This window comes from Empidonax traillii, unplaced genomic scaffold, assembly GCF_003031625.1.
Source record: "Empidonax traillii isolate 1590-97213 ecotype Southwest subspecies unplaced genomic scaffold, ASM303162v1 scaffold91:size2966241, whole genome shotgun sequence".
Taxonomy (NCBI): Eukaryota; Metazoa; Chordata; class Aves; order Passeriformes; family Tyrannidae; genus Empidonax; species Empidonax traillii.
The window spans coordinates 385,549-411,431 of record NW_020955284.1 but is presented as its reverse complement, the minus strand read 5'-3'; the positions used below and the strand labels follow the sequence as shown (position 1 = coordinate 411,431).

The window sequence follows — 25,883 nt, the reverse complement described above, 5'->3', positions numbered from 1 at the left end:
GGGCGAAGAGGGGATTATCAGGTTTTTCCTCCTCATACGCAGCATTTAGAAGGAATTTCATGCCCTGAAGCACTATGGGTTGCGGGTTATTTCCCCACCTGCGGGAAGAAGCACCTGCGGGATGAAGGAATGGTCCAGCCCCATCCTCTCCCTCCCCGCGGGTACCCCCCACTCCAGGGGCCGGCAGCACCTACACACACGAGGGGGGGCACTGATCTCCGCAGCCCCTCGGGCAGGGCACATCCCCCCCATAGCTCGGTTGTCCCCCCCATCCCGCCGGGGTCCCGCAGCTCTTACCGGGGCGGCGGTCGGGGCGGCCAGAGGCTGCCGGCTTGGGCTCCGCCGGCTTTATCTCCGCGGGAGGGGCCCACCTATCGACGGCGGCAGCGCAATGCAGCGGCCCCCCCGCACTACGGCAATGCGGTACCGGGCGGGGGAGGAGGAGGAGGAGGAGGAGGAGGAGGAGGAGGCGCGGGGGGGACGCGGGGAGGAGGAGATGGATGAGGAAGAGGAGGAGGAGGAGGAGGAGGGAGAGGCGGGAGAGACGGGGGACGGGGCTGGGCAGGGAAGGTGGAAGGACAGGAAGGAGGTGGAAGGATGGGAGATAAAGGGATGAGAGGAAGATGGAGGGATGGGGGGAAAAAATGGAGGGATGGGAGAGGTGGGGGAGAGATGGAGGGGTGGAAGGTGGAGGGGTGGGAAGATGGAAGGATGGAAGACTGGAGTCAAAGGGAGACAGCAGGATGGAAGGAAAAGTTAGAGGGAGACAGCAGGATGAAAGATGGGGGTGAGAGGAGGATGAAGGGATAGGAATATGCAGGGATGGAAAACCTGAAGTCAGGGAGGCATCAAGATGGAAGATAGAGGGATGGGAGGAAGGTGGAAGGATAAAGGTAGAGAAACAGGAAAGATGAAGGCATGAAAGGGAGATGGAAAGATTTGAGACAGAAGAAGGAAGGAGGAAGATGGAGGTATGGGAGAAATGGAGAGGTGGGAGAGAGATGGAGGGGTGGAAGATGGAGGGATGTCAAGATGGAGGGATGGAGGACTGAAATCAGAGGGAAACAGCAGGATGAAATATAGAGGGATGGGAGTAAGGTGGAAAGATAAAAGATGGAGAGATAGGAGTGAAAGAAGATAAAGAAATGAGAGGAAGATAAAGGGATGGGGAGATGGAGAGATGGAGGGATGGGAGAGAGACAGTGCGTGAAGGGAGATAGAAAGAAGGGCTTTTTGGAAAACAGGGGAAGTGATGGAAGTGCTGGTCCAGTGAGGCTTGGACCTCTTGTGGCAGCTTGGGGTGAAGGGCCAGGATTGGAGTGGGGCCCGGGGCACCAAATACCACATCCCTTGCTCTGCCCCTGGTGGGGCCAGTGGTGCAAAAGGGCTGTGCTGCCACAAGTGCTGGGAGGAGAGGGGTCCCTGCATGGCACACGGGGAAAACCTGTCCCTGGACAAACCCTGCAGGCACTGCCCCACATCTCTGGGCATTAGCCCAGGAGCAAACAGCAAAGCAAGGGACAACTAGAGCAAAGCAGAGAGCAAAACAGAGCAGAGATTTCTGCACCTGCACCACGGATGTTGGCCGCTGAAGAATTTGTGATTTATGAGCATCATCTCACTTAATGGGAGATGGGATTCAAGTCCTAGGAGGACAAGGAAACCATAAGTAATCTCCTTCAGTAATATGATGGCATTTTCTTTGCATAAAAAATAATATGTAGGGGTCAGAATATTTATACCTGTGTCATCTGTGCAATTCCAAGGCTAATGCAAAATTTTCTGTGTCCCAAAGCCAAATATAGCCAAATATTCAAAAGGAAACTAATTTGGAATAAAGCTGTGCAATAATCCAGATGAATTTTATGGCCCAGACCATCCTTCCAGTGAATTTAACAGCTAAATCAGGTACCCTTAGAAAGGTGCTCTTACTTTAGATTAAAGTGTTCCTAACCTGTCATTAATGCTTAAAGGGAGGCTTTAAAAATTATTATAGCTTATTGGTATTATCTTAAAAATATGATAGTAAAGCTATCTTTTACTTCTATTTAGCATTCCTTGCACAACATAATATGCACTGAATGCCAGAAAAAAATAAAAAGAAACTTCCAAGGTGAAGGGCATATAAAGGGATTACCCCAGCCTTGTTTTGGGATAGGGGTAGTAGTGTTGTCACAGGCCTGGATGTGCTGGAGATGGGCAGCAAGTGTGATAATGTGTAGGAGGGAGAGTTATATAAACCCCTTATTCTTTCTATTCTTGTTTTATTGCTTTTCCAATAAATAATCTCCTCCTTTTTTACACAAGGGCTGCAAACAACCTGAAAACTGCCCTCGGCAGGGCAGCAGCTGCATTTGCCAGTGAAGATGGGGATGGCATAAATCCCAGTCCCTCTGCTGTCAGGCCAGGTGAGCACGGGATGGAACTCTCTCCTTTCCTTCTCCAGTAAAGAGAATTTTAATTTTCACCCCTTTTCCCAGGCAGGAAAAAGAGAACCGGGCACTGCCCTGTTCTTCTGCACTGAAATAGAGCCTTGATGGCCCATCAGGCTATAAATAGTTCAGGACCTGAGTAGGAGAGAGGGCTCTCAGACCTGGCTAATCCCAGCTCTGTTAAGCCACTTTACCTCCAGCCTCCGAGAAGCTTAAAGCCACAGCTGTGAGCCCAGGTCTGGCTGGCGCCTGGGGAAAAGGGTTCCACCAAACACATGTGGTCCCTGGGGACCATCCAGCTCAACTGTCATGCCCGAGTACAATCATTTTCCCTCCTGAAAAACACTGGCAATTTGTCCTTAAATGTTCAGCTGTGTAAAATAACAGAGACCCGAGCGAGCAAAATCTGAGGGCGGCTGAAGTTTAGCGCCTTGTCTCCATCCATCTGGCTCCACGTTCAGGTCCCAGCTGAAACAATTCCTGCACATCATATTTAGGCTTGATTCCCCCACCCCAGAAAACATCACCAAATGATTTAGAGGGACTCAGGAAAACAGAAATCCCCCAGAAAAGATAGACAGGCTGCACAAATACATGGCAGATACCTCTTAGCTCTTCCAGCATCACCTCGACCCCATCCAGCCCACAGCCCCTAGGCTGGGATTTGGTGCTTTAAACTGTGCTAAAATTTCCATTTGCCCAGACAAAATCATTGGGATTTTTATTTTTTTTCCAAAGAGGCCCCCCACGGTGTGACTGGGAGAGTGAATAAGCCGCAGTGACGGTAATTTGTATGGATCTGGGATGAGAACAGCCCAGGCTGCCTGCCTGGATTTTCTTTGCACTGGGGGTGTTTCTGCCCAGGAATGACATGTTCAGCTCCCCAAGTACTTGTGTGTTTGTTGCTGCAAAATGCATCAGGTGTCCTCTGAAGGTGAGGCTTTGGGCAGGGCAGATGGCAACCACGAGGAATGCCAGCCCTGATGTCACTCCTCTGCTCTCACTGGGGAAAAGTTCAGGCTGGACACAGGAATAGCTGCAAATTGCTATTTTCTTTCTTCTTCCTGCACAAAGCAGTAGAGATGCAGTCCTTGAAAGGAAGAAATGCAGGGTCTCATGCTGGGCTCATGAAACAGCCATTGGAAAAGTGGATCAAAGGTGGGTGGGGCAGAGGTTGTCCTTTAAAGAGCAGTTTGTGGATGGAGTGGACGCTGTTAAGTTTTCTTCTTCTGATAGCAAGGCTTCCAGCTCCTTCCACGCCTGCTTTGGGGGCTTTGCAGATGCTTTGCATTCAGTTGTTTCAGCATTTACCATCTGCTGGAAGTGGACAAGCTCAAAACACCAAGACACTGACCACCCTCTCCTCATTTATAAAACGTGCATCCCATGGGAATCCCCACTGCTGCTGCACATGAAACAGGCATTCCCATTTCAGTTAAACCCCAGATTAGCTGGTGTTAAGACAGGATGGGATTTCCCACTGAGCATCCCAGGGGTTTCTAGGGCATGTTTACCTGGGGTTGGCTTTGAGGTCAACCTTTCCAGGTCCCCATAGTGATGTGTCATGATTCTCCCTGTGTGTTTGCCTGGCAGCACTCCTGGCCCGAGGCACAAATAGGAAAAGACGATAGAATTAGAGAATCACAGAATGGTTTGGGTTGGAAGAGACCTTAAAGCTCACCTCATTCCAACCCCCATGCCGTGATCAGGGGCACCTTCCACTAAACCAGGTTTCTCAAAATCTCATCCAACCTGGCCTTGGACACTTCCAGATTTGAGTAGATTTCATGGAACTTTTAGTGTGAGCAGGTTTTTCAGCTCATGCTGATGCTGTAGATCTGGAGAGGGGAGATGACGACGGGAGTGGTGGGACATAAACACAGGGGAAGGAGGAGCAGGGGAGTATTTTGAGGTCCTGCACTCAGCACATGCTGCTGATACCTTTAAATTGGAGCCACGGTTTTAAAAATAAACTCTGGAAGTGATAACAAGATGTTCAAGTCCTCCAGCCACTCGGCCAGCTGGGGACGGAGTCTAGTGTCATCCCTGATGGGACAGCAGTGTACCTCGTGCAGGGCAGGCTGCACCCAAGGATCCACCATCTGCTCATACTGCCGGAACCTGCTCATTAAGGTTTTGGTGCAGCCACAGCCACCGGGTGTCCAAAGTGCTCTGAGGCAGCAATGCTGAAGGGACAATGCCTAAAGGCCTTGAAAACTGCCCCCATTCATCCAGAGGCTCCAGATGTGCCCTGGGAATGCTCCTCCAGGAACCCCTTTTCCACCAAATGGCTGAGTTACGAGATCAAGGCTGTGGAGAATAAAACTGCTCAGCCTGAGCTGCCATCCTTCTGGGAATTAGCCAGGATGAGCATTTCCATGCTCTGAAATAATCTTTTACCACCAGGAAGGAGAAAAACACCACTTTGACGAATCTCATCAGGGACACTGACGTTTCTGGTGCCTGAATGCAGCATCTGTGGGGGTTGCGAGAAGCTGATCCCTTAAATCTCCCTGCGTGCTGAGGAGGGGGCAGACCCCAATCTAGGTCAATCCCAAGTGAGATAAGGCACCTCTGCCCTGTGGTTTAGGGCTGTTTGCAGGATGCCTGGCTGCTCCTGGACCACTCTGGGTTTATAAAAAAGCTTGTCTGGTGCTGTATGAAGCTACAGCAGATTGATGTGTTTGTTTTGGCAGCTGTGCACATCTCCCGGTTAGGAAAAGCCTGATTAATCCTGGGGATGGCTTTTCCTGTAAAGCCACAGCCACTGAGTGAAAAGAGCCCTAGCTGCCCATATATTCTGATGGCTTTAGTAGAAGTGTTAAAGGAAATACCTGGATAGCAGCATAAGCTTTGGAAGCATCCAGATGGTGAAATGAGGAAAATTTAATGAGAAAACTTGTTGCTGAGGCAGCTCCCATCAAAGCCCAAGGATTTAATTTAGTGAAACATTTGTTTTCATATGATGGTAGTGACATCTCCCCCAGTCCCACAAAGGAGATGCTGGTCTAAGAGTTTTCTGCAGAGATGGATCCTGCTCAGTGTTGCTGCTGGTTTCTGAAAGATGGTTTTCCAAATTTTAGAGAGGAACAGATGGACCAAAAGTCAGGAACTTGAGGGACCAAGTTCACCAAAAGCCTCTGGATTACAGGGAACAGAGAGGAGGTGGCCCTAATGTGGCACCCGGGGTGAAAAATCTGGGTATTTATTATCCATAGGTGGCAGCAGCTGCCTGCACTGGGCGGACGCTGCCCTAATCCCAAACCTGGCACTGAGTAACTCAGCCGGGAAAATACAGTGGAGGAGGAGGAGGAGGAGGAGGCGGAGAAAGAGGGGAGGAGGGAGAAAAGGAGGGCAAAGTCTGAGCGCAGGTCCTGCCTGCTCCCTCCTCTGCAGCAAGGGGTCCTCACCAGAGGGGGAATTAGGAAAAACCCTTTGTGTTGCAGGATCAGGCTCTATAGCAGTGTAGAGAGCTCAGGTCTGCGGTACTGAAGAGGCTGCCCAGAGAAGCTGGGAATGCCCCATACCTGGAAGTGTTGAAGGCCAGGTTGGATGGGGCTTGGAGCAACCTGGCCTAGTGGAAAATGTCCCTGCCCGTGGCAGGGGGAGTGGAATGAGATGAGATTTAATGTTCCTTCAAACCCAAACCATTCTGTGATTGCGCTGCTGTGCCAGGAGCAAGCTCTGCCTTCTTACTCAGGAAGGAAATCGCTGCATGCTCTGGAGCAGGATGGTGGGGAAGGGGCTGCTGAGCAACCTTCTCACTATGGACCACATTCCTGAGGCCACTGAGATGTCACATCCCTAGAGGGAATCTGGTAGCATCATGAAGCCTCTTTGGCTGGGAACTGGGGCTGCCCCATCGTCCTCAGCCTTAGCAAACACCCATTGGTGATGGCCCAGGAGTGCTGAGGGTCCAGAGGCAGCAGCTCCTTCAGTTCTGCAGCCTTTGCTGCCTTCCAGAAATTTCTGCCAAGTACAAAATGACACAAAAGGCTGTTTCCCAACAGCCCACACAAATGGCAGATAACAAAAGCCAACTGCCAGAAGCCAAAAGCAAGATAAAAAAAAAAAAAAAAGGAAAACACTGAAACCTTGCTGAAAAGAGAACTGAGGGCAGAGTTGCAGTCCACTTAGAGACTGTAATTAGAGAAAAACCAAAGAGAAAATCTATCCAAATCTTGTCATCTGCTTACTTTAAAACCACTGATTCCTGATCAATACAAATAAAATATATCTTTGTCTTCTCAACACACTCAGAACAGGCTTTGTCCTGGGAAACGAGACTTACTGCTCCATCAATCCCCCTGGATGCTTTGCCCCACTCATGCTGCTCACACTGCTTCATTAAGGCAAAATGGAATTGATTTGGGGATGTAAAGCAGAGCAAGGCGTGTTTTACTGGAGACTGATCCCCCCAAACCAGCAAAGCCCTGATTCACCTCCTGTGGCTATGGGTGCAACATCACACCCCTGGTGCTACCTGCTTAATGAACTGATCCTTTAAAAGCAGCCCCAAACATGGGTTTAGGTGGTGTCACTGCACAAAGGGACTGGGACAGGGTTGTTCTTCTCTGCTCTATCACTAATTAAAGCAATTAGCCCACTTAGGCTCAGTGGGGTACACAGCCATCCTGTACCCACTGGGGAGAATATACTCCATTAGAGAATATAATCTTTATATCAATACACACTTACTGCTCTGTACATTGCTAGAGGAACTGAGGATGGCAGGAATACATCTCTTGGGAATTGAGGAGGAACCTCAGACATGACACTGGCTTCACTAAAACAAAAGAGGCTTTTCAGGTTTGAAGTGTCACATTTTTAACCTTCCTATCTTTCCCTTCTGGGCCAGAAAAATCCCCCAAACCTGTGCCCTAGAGCTTTCCACGGTGTGCAGCCAGCAGGACTGGGAGAGAATGGCCTGGGAGTGCCAGGACCTCGAAAACAAACCGAGGATCAAACCCGATCATGCGGCACAAAAGCAAAGCCTAATGCTGGGAATGAAAACAACCACGTGCCTGTTGGTATTTGTATATTCAAAGTCCACCACAACCTTTGGCCAAATCCTTCCCTAGAAAGCGCTGAGTCAGTATCCTCTAAGGGGAAACTGAGGCACGGCTGGAGGAACTTGGTCCCGAGATGGACCATGCATGTGCTTGTGTTGGCTCGCAAACCTCTCGGGTAGAATTTGAAAACAAACAATTTGTTTACAGACTTGTGGTGCCAAGGCTTTCCCCGAAGCCACCCCAGCTTATTTCCTGGGAGTGTGCACAGGGGCTGTGCACGAGGATGGTGTCTGCCCCAGTGGCCGTGGCAGTAGTGGTGCCTTCTGCTTGTGCCAGCTGGGGACATCTGGGGACATGGATCACCTGGAATGTCCCCATGCCAAGGTGCTCCTACCCCACAGGGAAACATAGTCCCAAGGGCAGCTCGGCCCTTTTGCTGCCCCGTGAGCTGGGCAGAGAGATCGATGTTCTGGAGCAAATCAGCGCTGCCTCCCCTGGTTCTGGCTCCTTGCCCCCGAGCTTAACGAATAACTTGGGATTAATAGCAAATAACTGGGGGCCGGGAGAGGAATGAACCTTGCTGTGTGGAGAGTTTGAGCCAGAGCCACCCCAGGCTGGGGTATGGGCTCTCTCCTGTCCCCAATCTTTAAAATAGCTAAGATATCCCCTTCCAAAAATGCTTTTCCCCCAGCTGCACCTGAAAGGTTTCATTGCAAACCCCTGGTGTACTGGACCACAGCACTCTGCTCTGGCGTGGCTTTTTGGGGGAAAATAAATAACACTTCAGACACAGCAAGTTCCGAACTGCCTTTGTGGAGACACTGTGAGGTTCCGGCACCTCTCTGAGTGTTTTGTCCTCAGCCCCAGTTCCATTCTACACGGAAAGCAATTTTCTGTGAAGTTTCTGTTTTCCTTTTACATGGAAACATTCCCTCATACACACATCCATCACCTTGGCTCTCTTGGACTCTCATCCTGCATCACCAGTGATTAATGGGACAGCATCTGCACATGATGCTACACCGGTACCCAAACACGGGGGAGCTGAGTTGCAGTGTGGGCTGTACTTTGGCCTTGCTTCAAGCTCTTTCCCCTGAAATAAAGCAGAAAAAACAGACACAGCCCGGCCCGCTCAGAACCCCTCAAGCCCATATTCATGTTTACTGCAAGTTCGAAGGCTCTTTAATCCACAGCACCAGATTTCAGCCACCGTTCCGTGCCCTCCTGCCCCACCGCGACAATCGCGACACTCCCAAGCTCCGCGGGGAAGGGGTGTGGCCGGCCACGCCCCCACGGCGATTGGCTGGTCCCTCGGGAGGGCGCGGCCGGTGGGGGGATTTAAGGCGGGTTTAGGGGCGGAGCGGCAGCGCCGCGGCTCAGGCCGTGCGGTGCGGAGCGAGCGGAGCGCAGACCCCGCACCGCGGGCCCCGCGGCCCCAGCAACCCCCCCCCTCCCCGCCGGACCCCGCACACAGCCCAGCCCAGCTCAGGTGCGCTGAGACTTCGTCGTGCAGGCGCGGCGGGGGGGGGAGGGAGAAAAACGGGGCGACCCGTGGCGATTTGCGGGATTTTTCCTTCCAGAGGGGTCGGCGCGGAGATGCTTTGGGGTGAAACTTCTCCGTGCCTCAGTTTCCCTCTCCGCTAAGGACGGACGGGTTGCTTCTCGCGGGTGGTGGCGGGGCTCGGTGTGTGTCCCCCCCCGCGCAGGTCCAGCTGTTGGGATCTGGCACCCTGGACCACTCTGAGCCTCTTTTTTTCCTTTTCTTTTTTTTTTTTTTTTTTTTTGAGCTTTCTTGAAGAAAAAGGGGGTCAGACTGTGGGAAGAGTCAGCGCTGGGCGGGAAGGTGCTTTGTGCAAGGAGGAGAAAGTTCAGTTCTCTCTAGTTCAGAACTGGAGTGAACCACAACAAAGGTGCAGAGCGGGCAGGTTTGTCCCGGCCGTGGGTGATGGGGAGGCCGCTGAGAACAGGCTGGGGCTGGAAACTCGTGCTGGAACACCCTCGGTACGTGCCCCAGCTGAACATTTCTTTGCTCCTTATGCAACATCCGTCAGGGATTTCATAACTCCAGCTGTTGATACAAGGAGGGGAGTTGGATTCCTGCAAGAAAAACACCCGCGGGGGGTCGGGAAGGGGCTGTGCGGATGTGCCGGGCTGTGCTCTGGGCAGGCGCTTGTGTACGAGGGAATTATTTTGCACGTAGCTCCTCGAGCTCTGTGGATTTAATCCCTGAGCAGCTCTGCAAGTGCCAGCACAGGGTTGCACGTCCCATCTCTCCAGAAGCCACGATGTTTCCATCTACACCCTTGCAGGTTTCTGGGGTGCAGGTGTGGGTCAGGGGGTTGCTGACAGCTGCCTCTGTGCTCGCAGGTTTAGATCTGCACAACAACCAGGATCAAGAACCATGGCATCCATCCCATCCAGCGGCTCGCTCATGGCCACGCACAACTACCGCAGAAGTAAGGGCGGGCTGGGGGCTGGGGTGGTCTCAGGATGCTGGAGGAGCAGATGGGGGGCTCTGCCAGGTGTTGGGGGGATGTGGCTCCAGCAGAGATGGAGCTGAGCTCAGATCTGTGCTTTCAGCTGCAGCCCCGTGTGAGCCTTTGCTGAGAAAAGGGGACAACCAGCAGTGTCCCTCCTGCTGCCCAGACTCTCCTTTGGGCCTTACAGCCCCTGCCCAGCTGTACCAGCTGGTGAGGGATCTCAAACCTTCACTTGTTACTGAGTTTACAGGGAAGGAGAGGTGATGGCTTCACCTTGCGTTGTTGCTGTAGAAATGAGCTGCAAAACCTATCTGGGCAACAGTTGCTACTGGTACCTCTCCTGGCAGAGAATTTCTGGTTTAATGGATTGCCTAACCCAGAGAGAGTTAAAGGATTCCCCTTGAGCTTAAACAAGCAGCAGGCTTGTAGCAGTTGGACTAGAATACAGGAATCTGCATCCTCTTGGCCTCAAGTCATCTGCACAGGCCTCCCAAAGCCACTAAATTATGTCCTTGGGGTTGCAGGTGTTCTCCTACAGAGGTGTTCAGGTGTTTTTCTGCTTCCTGCTCTTGGAATCTCATCAGTATTCCCTTCCTAGTGGTTTTTATTGACCTGGCACTAAACCTGGGCAAGTCCTGGAGTGAGCTAGTGATGAGACTGAGCTGTGTCACTCAGGGACAGGGACAGTCGCACCAAGGCCGTACTTTGCTTCTCGTGGCACAACCGAGGGTCAGCAGTGGTTCTAATGGACATGATTTCCCCACAGGGCGCCTGAGCTCCACATCCAGCAACAGCTCCTGCAGCTCGGAGTACTCTGGGGAAGTCATCCCCCACTCCCTGGGTAAGTCCTACCTGCCCTGGCTCAGGGGGGACTCTGCTCCCAGCTCCTCCTCTGCAAATCCGACTGGAGGTGACCCAGCCTCTCCTATGGGATGAGAGTGGGGTGGCAGTGGGTTGCACTGACCTGGACTTTCCCTGGCATGCACTGTCTCCCCCAGACCTACCCAAGTCTGACCCCGGCCAGTGGTGGGCCAGCTTCTTCTTTGGGAAGACGACTCACCCGACCATGACAACCGTGTCGGAGTCCCCGCAGAGGTGAGTGCTTTGACGGGATATGGAGGGAGCACCGAGGCAGCACCCAGGGCAGTTGGGGACATCCCTGCTGCATCCCTTGAGCTGCATCCCGACCCGATGGGCCGTGCCCACGCCCAGGGCACCCACCCCTTTGCCACAGGAGTGGTAACACCACCCTTCAGCGCCAGCCTGACCCTCTCTCTGCTCTGTCCTGCAGCTTGGAAGCCCTGCGGGTGACTGCAGGACCGATGGCTTGTGGCCTGGTGCCAGCGCCAGGGGCAGGACGGAGGCGCCACCTCAGCGAGCCCAGCTCTGGGCCCTCGGTGTGAGCGGGTGCGCGGCTGCTCCGCATCCGGCGGGCACAGCCCCCTCCCCGTAGAGTAGCTGGCTGCTCCAGGCCAAAGGTGCTGCCTCGTGATGGAAAAGGGCAGCAAACCCCCGACGATTCCACACCAGCCTTTTGACTCTTTCCCCAGTGTAACTAAGCAGACTTGGTAACACGTTTTATTACCTTGGACTCCGTACAATGGCAACTAATAAACTTGAGCAGCCTTTTAAAGCTCTGTGCGGGTTTGTTGTTCTTCTTGGGTTGTTCTTCACACATGGTGGGTAGAAGGGTGCTGGGGGTGTCAGTGGGGCTGGACTGGGGCACAGCACAGCTTCCAACCGCAGCAGCAGGAGCTGGTGATGCCGGATATCACGTGCCGGTGTGACTCACTGGTCCGTGTGTGTTTTGTACGTGAGCAGGATCTGGCTGGGCTGTGGTGATGCTGCAAATGCCTCTTCCCCCACACACACCCTTTTCTCCTTACTTGGCTGCACAGCCTGTCGCTGCTGGCACTGAACTTGTTTTGCTCCCCCAGCACATTGCTGCCCTGCCCTCGTGCCTCAAGGGGTAGGAGCGAGTGCCAGGGCCTGAGCCAGTCTGGTTGGGGCTGGGGGAAGGAATTAGGTGAAAAGTGAGCCTTCCATAGTGAGGGGAGAGATAAGGCTTGCTCAAGGCATGTGTTTTGTGGGTCTTGATGTCAGGCTGGAGCTCATGGTGTGGGTGGCAGCTCGGGGTGCACTGGATTTGGCAGCCCTGGATCCCTGCTGGCCCATGTGCTGTACTGCTTTTAAGGGCTGTTTTGGCTGATTTTTGCCTCGAATTAGTCAGCTTGGCTGTTTGATCCTTCTGTGATCAGCCTGGTAGTTGGAAATACAAGAGCCTGCTCGTGCCAGGGTGAAGGGAACACCTTTGTTCCTGCTGGAGGCAGAAAAACCCTGGCAGAGCTTGATTTAAAGGTGCCAAACCTTCCTGCTCTGCTTCCAACCACAGCATGAGGTGTGGGGCTGTCCCTGTGTGCACCAGGTGCTGCAGCCCCGATGGCAGCCGAGGTCATGGGACCCCTGAGCCGTGACTTTTCCCCTCCGGTGCCCCGAGGCAGACAGGGAGAAGGGCAGGGAGCAGCTGGACAGGGGGTGTTAGGGGGGGCCAGGGCTGCTGTGCTTTCTGTCCGTGCTGCAGGGGCATCTGGGGTCACTTCTCGCTTTGTTCCTTGTTTCTGGTTGAGAAAAGTGTTGAGTAAGCTTTTGCTTGGGCTCTGCTTCTCCAGGCAGCAGACCTTGTCCTCGGGGCAGAGGGTCTGTGTCCCCTGTCCCTGTAAAGGGCTAAGACAGCAGTGGGACCTCTGTTCTCCCTGTGTGAGCATGTGCATCCAAAAGGAATGGCTGTGGTGGGTCCCAAAAGCCTTGGGCATGCAGTTTGGACCCCAGAGGCTGCCAGCACCCCGTGGGTGCCCCCCATGTCCACAGCAGCACATCACCCCACAACTAATCTGCTGCAACTTCCAGCCAGGAAGCAAGCTGCTGTTTCTGGGGTGGGTCCCCCAGATTGCAGGGGGCTGTGTATCACAGGAGGCACATGGCAGCCTTTAAACTTCCCAGAGCACAGGAAAAGCAATCAATCCTTTCTGAGTAAGGCAAGACAAGGCTTTTTGTCTCTGTCTGGCAAGCTGGAAAGCAGGGCTGTGGCACTGCTCCAGGGCCTTCCTTGCCTCAGCAAACCCTTTTGGGTGCTGCTTACCCTCGGGATGCCTCGAGGCAGCAGCAGTGTCTCCTCAACTGCTGGTTCCCAGCACAAGCCCCACATTTTGGAGAGGGAAAAAAAAAGTGTGTTTTTTTTTTTTTTTTTTTCCAAGCCTGCAGATTACAGTGTGGACACGCGGAGGTAAAGTCAATATTGCTGTATTTGCTTGTTGGTCTCGTGATCACTGAGGGTCAAGCTCAATAACTGTCCCCAGGCACCCGGGGGAGGAAGTGGAAGAGCAAAAATACCAATCCTGCGCCCCTCCTTTTCAGGCTGGGCACACTGCCCAGCCTGACCCAGCTCTAAGTGAGCTGCTCTGTGATGCCACTGGCACAGTGATGCCCCTCCATCCTGTTCTTGGATGCTGGATGGAGGTTAAACTCATTCCCACATTGCTGCGTGGTGGGTTGGATTTACAGCAGTGACTGCAGAATCTGCCCATGGCTCCCTGTCCAGTGGAGCAAAACTGCCTGGAAATTAACCCTGCTGAATTAAAGGGTGTTTTTCTGAATGTCTGTACAGTGTCACAGACTCAGACTCCTTCTCTGGTGGGAGTGAAGAAACAGAGAGAGCCTGGATCCCCCCACATGTGCTCCCAGCAGCTTTGTGGTATTGCTGAGAGCAAAGCCCTTGGCATTGTCTTGTTTGCTTGGGCTTAAAAGGCTTTTAGTGCCTTTCTTGCACCTCCACAGCATTCAAACATTTAGGAAAAGCATCTGACAGCCAAGCAAGTTTATTTTTGTTCTCTTTCCATCTCCACTGCTGTGGGTGTCGGTCTCTTTTCCCAAGTAACAAGTGGTGAGAGAAAACTCTCGTTCCATGATTCTGTGAAATGGCATCACATTGTGCTGGGGAGGTTTGGACTGGATATCAGGACAAATTTCCTCACTGAAAGAATTATCAAGCATGGGAACAGCCTGCCCAGGGCTGCCCATCCCTGGAGGGATTTAAAAGACCTGTAGATGTGGTGCTTGGGGTGGAACTGGCAGTGTTGGGGAATGGTTGGGCTCAGTGATCCTAGCAGGTTTTTCCAACCCAAGCAGTTCCATGATTCCAGCTGACTTCCTGTGTCTTGTGTCATCGTGCTGCCTGCTGTGGGGGGATAGCAGGAGAGACATTGAGCAGTAGAAGTGAGACAAGTAAAGGGGTTTCCCTTGCACTATACCCCTCCCTAATCATCCTCCCCATTTCCACAGGACTTGCTTTCAGAGTGGCAATCACCCACCTCCCATGGCACCAACTCCACTGGGATTCATGCCCCCCCCCCCTCCTCCCCCAGAGGTGTTTTAACTGTTGATTAACTCACATAATTTGTTAAGAACTCGCAGGTTTCTGCTCACTCTCATCCTTTGCAGTGCCCCTCGTACCACCCCACTGCCTCTGGAGAGAAGTATTTCCTTTTATTCCCTGCCTCTTGCTGCTTGGGGTTGTTTTGTTGTTTTCTTTTTTCCTCCAGCAGCTTTGCTTCCCCCTCACCCTTCCAAGGCTGATGTGGGATCTTAAAAATAGAAATGAGCTGTGCAGCTCAAATACCTTGCATTAGCCTGACACTGTTTCCAAATGCCACTGGGTCAAGGCTCCACTCCTTGAATCCACAAACAGGGCACATGCCAGGCTGGAAACAGAGCAGCAGAATGCCTGTAACAGCAGGATTTGCAGTGCCCACTCCGGAGGGGTTCAGGACCACAACATCCCTGCCTTTGTGCAATGGATTTAAGGAAAAACCTGGTCCAGTTTTGGGGGGAGCTGCAGTGCCCAGCCCAGGCTGAGATCCTGGGAGCAGATGGGAAAATTTGGGCTCCCCCACCCCCACCAACTCTGTCTACTTTTAGAAAGCAAGTAATGACTCGGAGAAACGCCAAAACCCAGCAGACCGTGCTGGAGGGCACACCCAGGCAGTGGAGGAGGAGGAGGGGGAGGAGGAGGCAGAGGAGGAAAGAAAAGCTGCTGTGGGCAGCACTGTGTCATCATGCCCCCATTTCTCTGCCCCACATCCCCATGAGGTCACAGCAACAGCTGAGGGGGCTGTTCTGGAGCCATGTGCCTGCCTGGCCGATGCCTGCCAGCCCCACTGGCCTCTCCAGGTATCCCACCGTGGACCATTGTGTCCCACACCAGCCCCATCGCCCTGTGCCAGCCCCAGCACCCCATCACCTCATGAACAGCCTTCTCCTGCTTATTTTTGAGCTCCATCTGCTGGCAACCAGGTCTGCACATTTAATGTCTTGCTCTTTCAGCAACCTGGTGTAATGGAAAGTGTTCCTGCCCACAGCAACAAGGTGGTCTTGAAGGTCTCTTCCAACCCAAACCTTTCTATGTTTCTATGCTGCAGCAGCCCCACCGTGCCTATGCCATGAACTAACTCCTCACACAGCTCTGGTCTTTATTTTCTTGCAGGACCTGACTGTGCACCGGTGTTCTCTCTGCTCAAGTGTTTGATCAGGCTGAAAAATGCTTGTACAAATGAGGGCATCCTCTTGCAACCGTGTCCGAACCAAACCTGTTGCTTTTTCCATCTGGGAACACTCAAATCGGGAGCTGTTGCCTTCCCAGGGCACGGCTGCAGTTCCGTGGGCTCAGCAACTGCCTCACCCTCGCTCAGGCTCCAGAGGAAGCACAAACAGAGCAGGATTCATCCCTCCCCTAAACCACATTCCTGCCTCCCCTTTCCAGGCCCCTCGTGCACCGAGACTTGCTCAATTAACAGCCAGACTCATTTCTGCCGTTCCACACAGCACAGACACTGCCCAGGCGTGGGGAGTGTTGCATAAACTTTATTAACTTTATAAATTCCAACACAGCTGCTGGCTCAGCACCAGCAGTCACCTGCAAACAGGCAAAATAGGCTCATCAGGAGGAATTCAGCGCCAGCTGCCTTTCACCCACAGCATGTCGTGCTCCTGCCACCAGTGCCATGAGTGTGTTAGTGCTCGAGCAGCCTCACTCAGGCAACCCTGGAGAGGCTGCCTGCACCAGCCTGGAGTCCTGGTATTGCTCCCAGTGCTGCTTTTCCGTGGGTCCTTCCACTGCTGCCAAGGACAGCCCGGCCTCTGGGAGTGTGCATGGGCAGGATGGGCAGCAGGGACTTGGCTGGAGCAAATGCTCCCCCGGCTTGGGAGGGACCAGAGGCTCAAGGTCCCCCTGTAATGCTGTGCCAACGAGGAGCTGGGGGTGGTGGGATCATCTCTTGGCTTTGCACCAAGTGTGGGGTAAAGAGCAAAACTCTCTTTTGAGTGAAGCAGTGTTTTACCTTCCCTGCCTGCACCTGGGATGAAATAATTGATCCCAAACATACATATTTCTTGGAATAACACACAACAATGAGTGAGAAAAGGATCTAGAGTGGGGCAGCCCAGAGAGGAGCTGCCTGTGCAGGGTTCTCAGGGCAAGCAGGGCTGCTGGCTGGGAAAGGGGTGGCAGAGGCACACTGAGGTTTCGTGTATACCTGGATGAACAGAGTCCAAAGAGACAAAAGAATGGTTATATCCGTGGTTCCAAGAGTGGGACTGGTTGCAAACCATTGCTTCCTTGAACCTATCCTTGGTGGGTTCCTTGAACCCATCCCTGAAAATGTTCATATCCAGCTTGTACAGGGCTTGGAGCAACCTGGTCTAGTGGAAAGTTTCCTTGCCCATGGCAGGGGGGTTGGAACAAGATGAACCATGAAGATCCCTTCCATCCCAAATCAAGCTATGATTCCTGGGAGGGAGCAGAGCAGTGTGGTAAGGACAGAGCATCCAGCAGTGCCCTGCAAGGACTGCCACGGATGGATGTACACACATTTATTGATAAATACACCGGACACACACTACAAGAAAAATCAAGCGGAGCCACAGCTGAACATGAACTGCAAACCTTCATGTTGGTGTGGGGAGTGACAGGGAGCTCCCACCCTACTGGCTGAACGAAGATGTAAACTCTGGGTGACGCTTCTGTTACTATGGGGCTTCTCCAGACTGCTACACAGCCAAGTGCTGGCAACGAGTTCTCCACAACTCATTGCCTTTTCCCTTTGCCACCTCCCTGCATCCTGACTGTGAGGGACCACGGACTGGTTTTTTGGGGGGGATGTGCTTTCCTTGTAGCCCTGCTGAAGGGCAAACTAGCAGAAAGGAACTTCTTGGCAAGAGCTGGCCTGGAGGGTCTTGTGCAGGAAGGGTGGTGGGAAGGGGTCCCTCAGGAGAGGGAGCTGAGCAGCCTTCTGTAGATGAAGCCCAGCTTCTCCCGCAGGGCCAGGAAGGTGGGACGCTCCTCCGTGTTGCCACTCCAGCATTCCAGCATGATGCTGTAGATCTCGGGAGGGCAGGAGCTGGGCCGGGGAAGGCGGTAGCCCCGTGTGATTTGCCGTACAGTTTCCTGGTTTGTCATCCCTGCAAGGGAAGGAGAAGATTCCCCTGAATCTGATGTCCCCAAAGTTGCCCACGTGGGCACGTGGATGGAGGGCACAGGACTGTGCTGGCAGCCTTACCTTCATAGGGGATCTGCCCATACGTGAAGACTTCGTAGAGCAGAATCCCGTAGGACCAGACATCAGACTTGAGGGAGTAGGTGCGGTAGTTGGCTGCCTCTGGGGCTGTCCACTTCACCGGGATTTTAGTGCTGCTGCTGGTGGAATAAATGTCATCCTGAAAAGCAACGGGAGATGGGACACGAGGGACGGGATGATGAACACAGAGACTGCTTTTGGGGCTTTGCTGGAGCTGCAGATTGGGAAAGAAGATGGCAGGGAACAGCTGCAGCACGGGGCAGACTGGTGGCCCAGGGTAACGGGACTGACCTTGAGGAGCCGGGCAAGTCCAAAGTCGGCAATTTTGCAGGTGAGTTCATCTCCCACCAGGATGTTTCTGGCTGCCAGATCCCGGTGGACAATGTGCTTCTCCTCCAGGTACCTCATCCCATCTGCCACTTGGCAGGCGATGTTGAGCAGGTGGGAGGTGCCCAGGGATTTCCCTTCAGGACCTATTAATCCAGATGATCCAAGAGTTGGGGGCAATCTACCAACATCTGTTCTGGGTGTTCTGGTTTGGAGAGAGACCCTGTGCTGGCAATGGGGAACTAGGGAAACGTGTAAAACCTTGAATTGGAGGTCCTGGCTAACTGTCCTGGCGGCACTGTGGGGGAAGTTCAGCACAGCCTTGTGCTCCTCAGGAATGGAACTCTGAAGAGCACCATGTGCTGCAACAAAGAAGCAAATATCCACGGCTTGTTCAAAGCTAAAGGTGACCTTCTGCCATACAAATCTCCCACCAGGCCTCTCAACCTGTTGTGCCCTTGAGATCCAGCTCCTCTGGCACCAAATACTTCTGGAGCCCAAACGAAAAGCAAGGTCAGTGTAGGTGGGAGGGGGTGTACCCAGTAGAAAAACAGGTCTCAGTGGGAGCTGTTGTTTCCTTTCAAGACTGATTACTGCATCAGGAAAAGAAAGGCCAAGAAAAATAGCCTGATGGTAGGATGATGAGTGGGCCACAGCCTCTTATGAGCTCTGCATATGAACAAATCCCTGGGGAGGTTTGGCCATTTCATTCCCAAAGAAGGTGGAGTTCCCCAAACACAGCAATAGGATTTCTGTGCACTGGTGGGAGCAAGAAGACCATGGGTGGTTGGAGAAGGAGAGATGAAGGTCCCTACCAACATTCTTGGGCTCTCAGGGACTGATATGGACACCCAAAATCACACCAGACCATGTTTTTGGGTCTAGGGGTCACCCAAGACCATCTACACTAGGTTCCCATGGACTGGTCTGTGTTATCACTGACCTAAAAAGGACCAAAACCAGACTGGTTCTCTCTTAGGGTCTCCATTCAGATCCATGGGGCACAGAACTCAGACCAGCAGTGCCCCAGGAGCCCTCTCCCCCTGGCGCTGGCACGGTACTCACTGTTAAGGTAGCTGTGGAGGTTGCCTTTGCGCATGAGCTCAGTGATGATGTACACGGGCTCATCCAGCGAGCAGACAGCGTGCAGCTGGATCAGCTTCTCATGCCTCAGGCGCTTCAGGTTCTGAATCTCCTTGGTGAAGTCTTCTGCTTTCATGTCAGCTGGGTGAGAAAGCCAACGTGGCCACTGTGAGCTACTTTCTCATTTGGACGTTGCACCCCAGCACCTCCAACTTGGATAAGGACCTTTTTCCTCCCCGCAGCCCACCCTTGCCTTCAGAGTTTATGTCTGCACTAACTGTGTCTCAGACCCAAACAGCCAGGAGTCATTTTCCACAGGGCTTTGCATCCCATTGTCATGAACCCATTTGACTTGGCATGACGTCACTCATCTCAAACCCACTGAGTGGAGCCATTTTATAGAGATGCATCCCAAGTTCAGGTCTGCCCACAGAAATAGTCCAGAAGCTCCTTGCCTGGTCCTACCGTAATTTGCCCGATAAAACAGTCACAGTGACCAGGAGGATGAGGAAACAAGAGTGTTGATGATGTGGCAGTGAAGGAGAGACCCAGCTGGGATTCCATGTACCTTTTATGATCTTGATGGCTACTGGCACCGTGTTCCTCCACAGCCCTTCCCACACCTCTCCGAAGTAGCCCTCTCCCAGCTTCCTCCGCAGGGTGAACTCCCAGCGCGGGCGCTCCCAGCCGTCCCGCTCGGGGGGCGTCTGCCAAACGGACATGGAATGACACTCTTGGACCAGCCAGCCTGGCAGGACCTGCTGGTGGAGCCTGCACCAGCTTTTGGTGCCCACAGAGCAGGACATGAAGTTCCCCCACCTGTGTGCACAGGGGCTGCAGCCTGAGCATTGTTCACATTCCTCTGCTAAATGTTCACAAAGCATCATCTGCCTGACCCCTGCTGGTAGCCCAGGTGTGCAAGGGGGAGATTTGGGAGGCCACATGAAATATCAGGAGTTCCAGTCACAATTCACTCCTAATCGGACTTCAAAAGCGGCTTTTCTCCATTTCCACAAGTAAATAAAAACAACTAAATTAATATTATTGCGTAATATGGCTGATTTAGACTTCAGCTCATTAAGCATTTCTTTTATACTACACCTTCCAATTTCACTCTTGGATTTTTCACACGTTTAATTGCTATTTTTAAGTCGTAATCAGTGGATGGAATTCTAATCAGGAAATGAGTTGGCAATTTGGGATTAATACTGTAATTAGATTTATGAGTGCCACACTAATTGGTATGAAAAGCATATAAAAGCAATGTGTATGTCTTATATTCTCGGGAAAAAAATTGGAAGCGCAGGTATTTCCAGAATCAATATTGATGGGATTTGTAACAACTTGGTTTCTAGCCTTTGAGATGGAGAAGTCATTTCAGAAAATTCTGTTCAGTTTTTCCCCCGTCAAAAATCCACAGAAATGCCATGCCCAGCCTTAACGTGGCTGATAAAAGGTGACGCTGGCGGCGATACTAAAGGTGGGCTTTAAACTTAGTTTAACAAAGCTCAAATCCCAAATGGGTAGAGCAATTATTTCTATTTTCCCTAGTCTTTCTCTCCTTTTCTTTTTTCCCCACCCTGCTCGTTCCTGGGACCCGGGCTGCTCTGTACGCACCGCGGGGCTGCAGGGCTGCAGCAAGGGGCTCTGGATGACCTTCCAGTGCTCCGTGTAGAAGGCGAGGAGCTCCTCCATGGTGGGGAAGGGGTGTCCCTTCTGGATGTAGAGGCTGCCCCTGGGGCTCTTGCAGATTCGGAAGTGGCTGACCTTGGTGTGGTTGCGCACTGTGGGGAAGCCCAGGTTGGGGAAAACTCAACTCATGCAATCAACAGCTCCTTCCCACCTGCCTGCTGACCTCACCCTCTCTCTCTTCCAGACACCCAGTCTGTTAATTATCTCGAAGCAACACAACTCACCCCTGAAGTGTTATATCCCAATCCCCACATCCCTTCTTTTCCCACCTCCTGGCTCACAGGACTCCTGGATATGGGTGAGTTGGGCTCCTTTGGACCACAGAGGGGATGCTTGATTATCAGGGATTATTTCCTGTGGAAATGGCCTGGTCAGAGAACAGCAGAGCTGCTCAAGGTGGATAAACCAGTGGCAACTGGGACTCCCACAGCCCAGGGACTGATGGTGGGATGAGGGGTTTGACGTGAATTTCTGAGGATTACTTTTATGTGGATAGGACCAGATCATAACAGCACTGCCAGGTCTGTGCCGCCCAGGCCCTGGCAATCTGGAGCAGTGGCATATTTTTAAACAACCCTCAGATGACAAAAGCTGTTGGAATGAAATCCTGGGAGTTAGTGCCACGACACCATCATTAAGTCACAGTGAAATGTTTACAGCTTTCATGCCCCGGACAGGAGCCACGCACTTTCCTTTGCCACAGTAATTCTGCAATCCATCCCTTCTCTGTCAGCTTTCCCTGCGCTCCCAGAAAGCAGCTGGTTCACTTCAAGTGCTTTAAACTTATTCCCTTGTTTTTCACCCCATGCTGACCAAGCCAGGAGCTGCCCTAAGGAACTGGTTCCTTTCCCTGTGCTAATTTTCTCTGGATAATTGCCACAAAGTCACCTGAGAGGGAGTATTCGCCCTTGCTGCTCTCACTGTCCCGAACAAGGAAGGAGCCGTGCTGGTTGGGAGGCGAGAGGAGGAGCTGTTCCGCTTCATTTCGGCTAATCTTGCTGAAGTACCAGCTGAGGAGCAGAGCAGAGGGGTCAGTGCAGCTGAAGGGGATGGTGCACGGATGAAGCTGCAGCTATTTCGGGAAATCCTGCACCTTCTGAGCAAGGGAGGGAGAGCAGCTCCTGGGATCCCACTGTTTGCTCAACCTTTCAGCCACCAAGCGAGTGGCACAGCATGGTTCATGTCTCATAACCTGTAAATGTGACTTCCTGCATCAGGGCTGCTTCATTGGGTGGGTTTTACAGTCACTTGCAGTTTATTGCAGCTCACTGACTGCAAACTATTTAGTAGAATCAGAGAATCCAAGAATGGGTTGGGTTGGAAGGGACCCTAAAACTCATCTCACTCCACCCATCTTGCCATGTGCAGGGACAACTTCCACTAAACTGGATTGCTCAATGCCCCATCCCACCTGGCTCTGAACACTGCCAGGGGTGGGGCATTTCCTCCATCAGTGTCTGAACACCACTGGATTGAGCTGTCCAGGTCTCAGCCCCATCCCAAATCCAGAAGGTTTACACCCATGGCTCAGGGCTGCACCTCGGCCTGTGGTGAATGAAGCAACAACCACCTGGTGCTGTGTGCAAGATGCTCTGGTGGGGTTGTACCTTTGCCCTGCCACGATAGCAACAGCTGCAGGCATAGGATCACTTTGCACTTCTTGACCTGCAGTTTATAGACAGAACCAGCTCTAAGCCCATGAGGAAATGGCATCAGTGAGAACACCTGGTAGTGCTGGTTGGGGACTCAAAGCACCAGGCCAGGTGGGAGGACCCAGCCAAACCCCTCCTGTGTGTCACAGCACTGAGATTCATCACTGACTCCCCAGCAAGGAAAGGCAGGTTGGCTGATTGCATCCTGATGCAGTGGGATGCACGGGAGTGTGGGGAACCCCATCCAGCCTGAGGCAACTCCATCCAGCCTAAGGCAACCAAGACGTGAGAAGCTGAAGGTTTCGTCATTAGCTGGGATCGCCAGCGTCTGAGAGGCCACGCAGGAAATTATATGTGATGGGGTTACAGCAGCTGAACAAATTACCACCCAGCTCCAACCTGCGGCTCCGTGGAGTCTGTGTGCTCCTCGCTGCCATCCTCCCTCCCGGCCTCGGCATCCTCCTCACCCCTGTCCTCAGGATGGGGCTGGGCACTGGCTGTGCATGGCTGGTGCACACACACACACACACACACACATGCACACACACACACACAAACACACGCTCTGCTGTAGCCTGTCCCACTGTCCCACGCCACGGGACTAAAGCAGGGAGCCAATCCCTCTGTCCTCTCTGGTGTGGTCCCAGCCCAGTGCAACCAGACTGGATTTGTGTTTCTCAAATCTCACGCAGGGAGGTTCTCTCCCATCCCACCGGCTGCCAGCATTGCCTCTTCACACTGGGGACCCTTCCCAGGTTTCTCCCACTCCTCTCTTTTACCCCCACTCACAGAGCACAGGGGAAGCACAGAGGGGTCTCCAGGGTGATACATCCGTCCCAGCCCTGCGCTTCCCGGCCCTCGGTGTGACTCAGGGCCAGAGGGAACAGCAGTGTCTCGGGGCGCTTTGCCCGACGTGTCGGGACCAGGCTGCCTTATGCAACGATGAGCCTGGGCTTTCCCCAGCTGACAGAAGGCTGAGACATCACCCTGAGCTCCGTGTCGGCTGGGAGAGGCACCGACAGGGAGGGAGCCCCCACCTTCGGATAAGCAGGGGTCAGATGGCAACAGCATCAACACCACGGCTTGGGCCTGCAGATCTCTGGGCCTCCTGGCAGGTACCAACCCAAACTGCTTCCTCCCATGCTCCTGAGCCCTTTGGAGCTGGCAGGGGTCAGGTACAAGTTTCCCCAGCTCCCTCCCTCCTGCCTCCCCTTTAACGCAGGACAAGAGGGAGAGCAGCTGGAGAAAGCAGGAGCCTGTTTATTTGGCAGCGTAGTTGCAACCTGTACCCACCACCACGCCACATCCCAGCCCAGAAACACCTCATCCTGAGAGAGGGTCATGCGGCCAGAAAGGGTCACGGGCACCTCTACCCCTTGGCACATCCCCCAAATCTCGCTTGCTGTGCCAAATCCCTCCACCACACTACCACGAGCTGCAGAAGTTCCAGGGCCGGGATGCCCAGGGCAGGGTAGAATCCCCGCTCAGTCCTGGCATCACTGATGGCAAAAGCAGGGGACGAGGAGCTCGTTGTCCCCATCGCTGTGGAGAAGGAGCGCTGCCTTTCCCTGCACAGGGATGTGCTACCCTGGTCCAGCCCCATCCCCCTTCGGATCCAGAGCATCGGATACTTACGGGCGGTGAGCAGAGGTACCCTGGCTGAGGTTGGCCACGTAGGCAGCAGGGACATAGCCCATGGCCGGCTCCCCCAGCAGCCGCCGGGCTAAAACATACTCTCCCTCTTCTCTGAGGACACGCAGTTTGTCCCCTGCGCTTACGCTGAGTTCCTCGGAGCTCCGGGCTGTGAAAGCGTATAAAGCGATACAGAGAGAGGACTTGGGGACGAAGGAAACGGAGTTCGGCTCGGAGTGCAGCGAAACGGAATCAGAACCGAGATAGCCCAGCGAGCAGCTCTCCGTCACGGCGCGGGGACGGAGCTTGTTCCAGAAGGATGTCAGGAAACTCAAACGCTTCCTGACAAACTGCTCCATCGCCGGTGGTGCTGTGGGTGCGGTGGGCTACGCCACCGCGCTCCGGGGGGCCGGAGGAAGGGGCGATCCCGAGCTCATGCCGCCGGCCGGGCAGCTCATCCTGCCGCCCCGCGTTCTCCGCACGCGTCTGGGCGCTCGCCGGCCCATCCCGGCGAACTTCCTATTTCCGAAAAGTGAAACTGGTTGATCTGGTGAGACGAGTCTGCAGGCGGGATGAGTCTGCAGGCAGGAGTCCCACGCTCAGACCCACGGGCACATCTGGGAGACGGGCACAGCTGGAGCCGGGCTCGCCGCTCTCGAAGAAGGGGAACGGCTGTTGTTTTATCTAATCATTATTTTAAAGTGTGCTCTTTGCTCGTTACCAGAGCACCATAAACACGGCTCTCTGTTCTTCAAGCAGCTCTTGTCACAAGTGGCTGACTCCAGCAAATATTCTTCATCTCATTTGTGTGGGAGGGTATTTTCTTTTTTTCCATAGGACAATAATTGCATCCGCAAATGTGCGGGAGTTAAAACAGAATTAAGGAAATAACCTCAGAAGAGATCTGAAGTGTTTGGATTTTCCTGGGTGGATATTGTGGGGTTTATAACACAAGATCCTTTCTTTGTTCAGTCTACAATGACCTCCCAGTGTTACCACACTAAAACATTTGCCCCCTCCCACTAGTTGCCCCTTGCACAGGACTTTTAGGGAATCCCTCTCCCAGTTCCACTAGGATCTGCTGCTCGCTCAGCCTCCACCAGAGATGGGTCCTGTCCAGTATCAGGAGGTCCTTGCCTGACGCAGGGTTTGGATCAGCCTCAGGTGCCTATGTGGCATCCAGAGCTGAGCCCTGGCACACAACATCCAGCTCAGGCTGTGCCAGCACACCCACCCTCCTCCCCCAGACCTGGTCACACTCAGATACAGACCTGCTCCAACCCCCCTACCAAATCACAGCAACCACAGCCATCAGCCAAAGGACAGATTCCTCCTTCACATCTTCCTGAGGCCACCTGAAGATCAGTGCTCTGGTGAGAAATCCCAACTGCAACCCCTCAACCCCTGCCTGGACTTTGTCTTTTAACTGTTCCATCTAATTAAACTCCATCTGGGAGTTTTGTGCCTGGCAACTCCACTCCTGGGCTTGAGACCATTATTTTGATCCTACTCTGCTTGGAGTTGGTCTGGGTACCTCATTTTGGGTGTTTAGTTGAGATTTGAAAGAGGTTTCTCAAAAAGAAATACGGAAAATTAATTGTAGGGGTCTGGCTGCAGGTTGCAACTGGGTGGTGTATGAGGAACAAGCTGGACCCACCACTGGGCCAGCAACTCTAGACCTGCTGTGTCCTGCATCCTGGGTGTCCCACGATGGCCAAACAACCTGCAAAAAGGCCAAGCATTTTTCCCACCTAAGCATTACAACCCAAAGGGAAGGGACATCCCCTCTGCTGTCCTTCTGCAGCGCTTGTGACAAGTCTGCTCCTCATGTCACGCTCCACCAGGAGCAAAATGGGCTGCTTGGTTATGCACTGAGAGATGTCTGATTAGATCCAGCACGGAATGCCTATGCCTTAGTGTTTAGAAAGAGGACTTCTGGTGTGCA

The 25,883-nt window shown here is 53.2% G+C and overlaps 3 protein-coding genes across 4 annotated transcripts in view; 1 reads left to right on the top strand and 2 right to left on the bottom strand.

The window, feature by feature from the left end:
- EEF1A2 (eukaryotic translation elongation factor 1 alpha 2) overlaps nt 1-441 on the bottom strand; it is a 15,016-nt gene extending 14,575 nt beyond the window's left edge. The window contains exon 1 of the mRNA XM_027881579.1: nt 298-441. The gene's annotated coding sequence lies outside the window, so the exon portion shown is untranslated. The remainder of the gene's footprint in view (nt 1-297) is intronic.
- Nucleotides 442-8,825: 8,384 nt separating this feature from the next.
- Nucleotides 8,826-11,557, top strand: PPDPF (pancreatic progenitor cell differentiation and proliferation factor). Of its 2 annotated transcripts, XM_027881584.1 has the most exons (6): nt 8,826-8,862; nt 8,893-8,925; nt 9,809-9,900; nt 10,691-10,765; nt 10,923-11,019; nt 11,216-11,557. In XM_027881584.1, the coding sequence occupies exons 3-6, from the start codon at nt 9,846-9,848 to the stop codon at nt 11,325-11,327; spliced, it is 339 nt and encodes a 112-aa protein (XP_027737385.1). In that variant the 5' UTR covers nt 8,826-8,862; nt 8,893-8,925; nt 9,809-9,845; the 3' UTR covers nt 11,328-11,557. The 2 variants fall into 2 exon arrangements, with proteins under 2 accessions (XP_027737385.1, XP_027737386.1); XM_027881585.1 differs by lacking the exon at nt 8,826-8,862 and having other exon boundaries at nt 8,912-8,933; nt 9,812-9,900.
- A 5,155-nt stretch (nt 11,558-16,712) lies between these two features.
- On the bottom strand, nt 16,713-24,413 carry LOC114056407 (tyrosine-protein kinase Srms-like). Its single transcript, XM_027881577.1, has 8 exons — nt 23,942-24,413; nt 21,543-21,664; nt 20,580-20,746; nt 19,531-19,669; nt 18,945-19,103; nt 17,844-18,025; nt 17,535-17,691; nt 16,713-17,436 (listed from the first exon to the last, which is right to left on the bottom strand). Exons 1-8 carry the CDS (start codon nt 24,295-24,297, stop codon nt 17,243-17,245), a joined length of 1,476 nt encoding a protein of 491 aa, XP_027737378.1. The 5' UTR covers nt 24,298-24,413; the 3' UTR covers nt 16,713-17,242.
- Nucleotides 24,414-25,883: the final 1,470 nt, after the last annotated feature.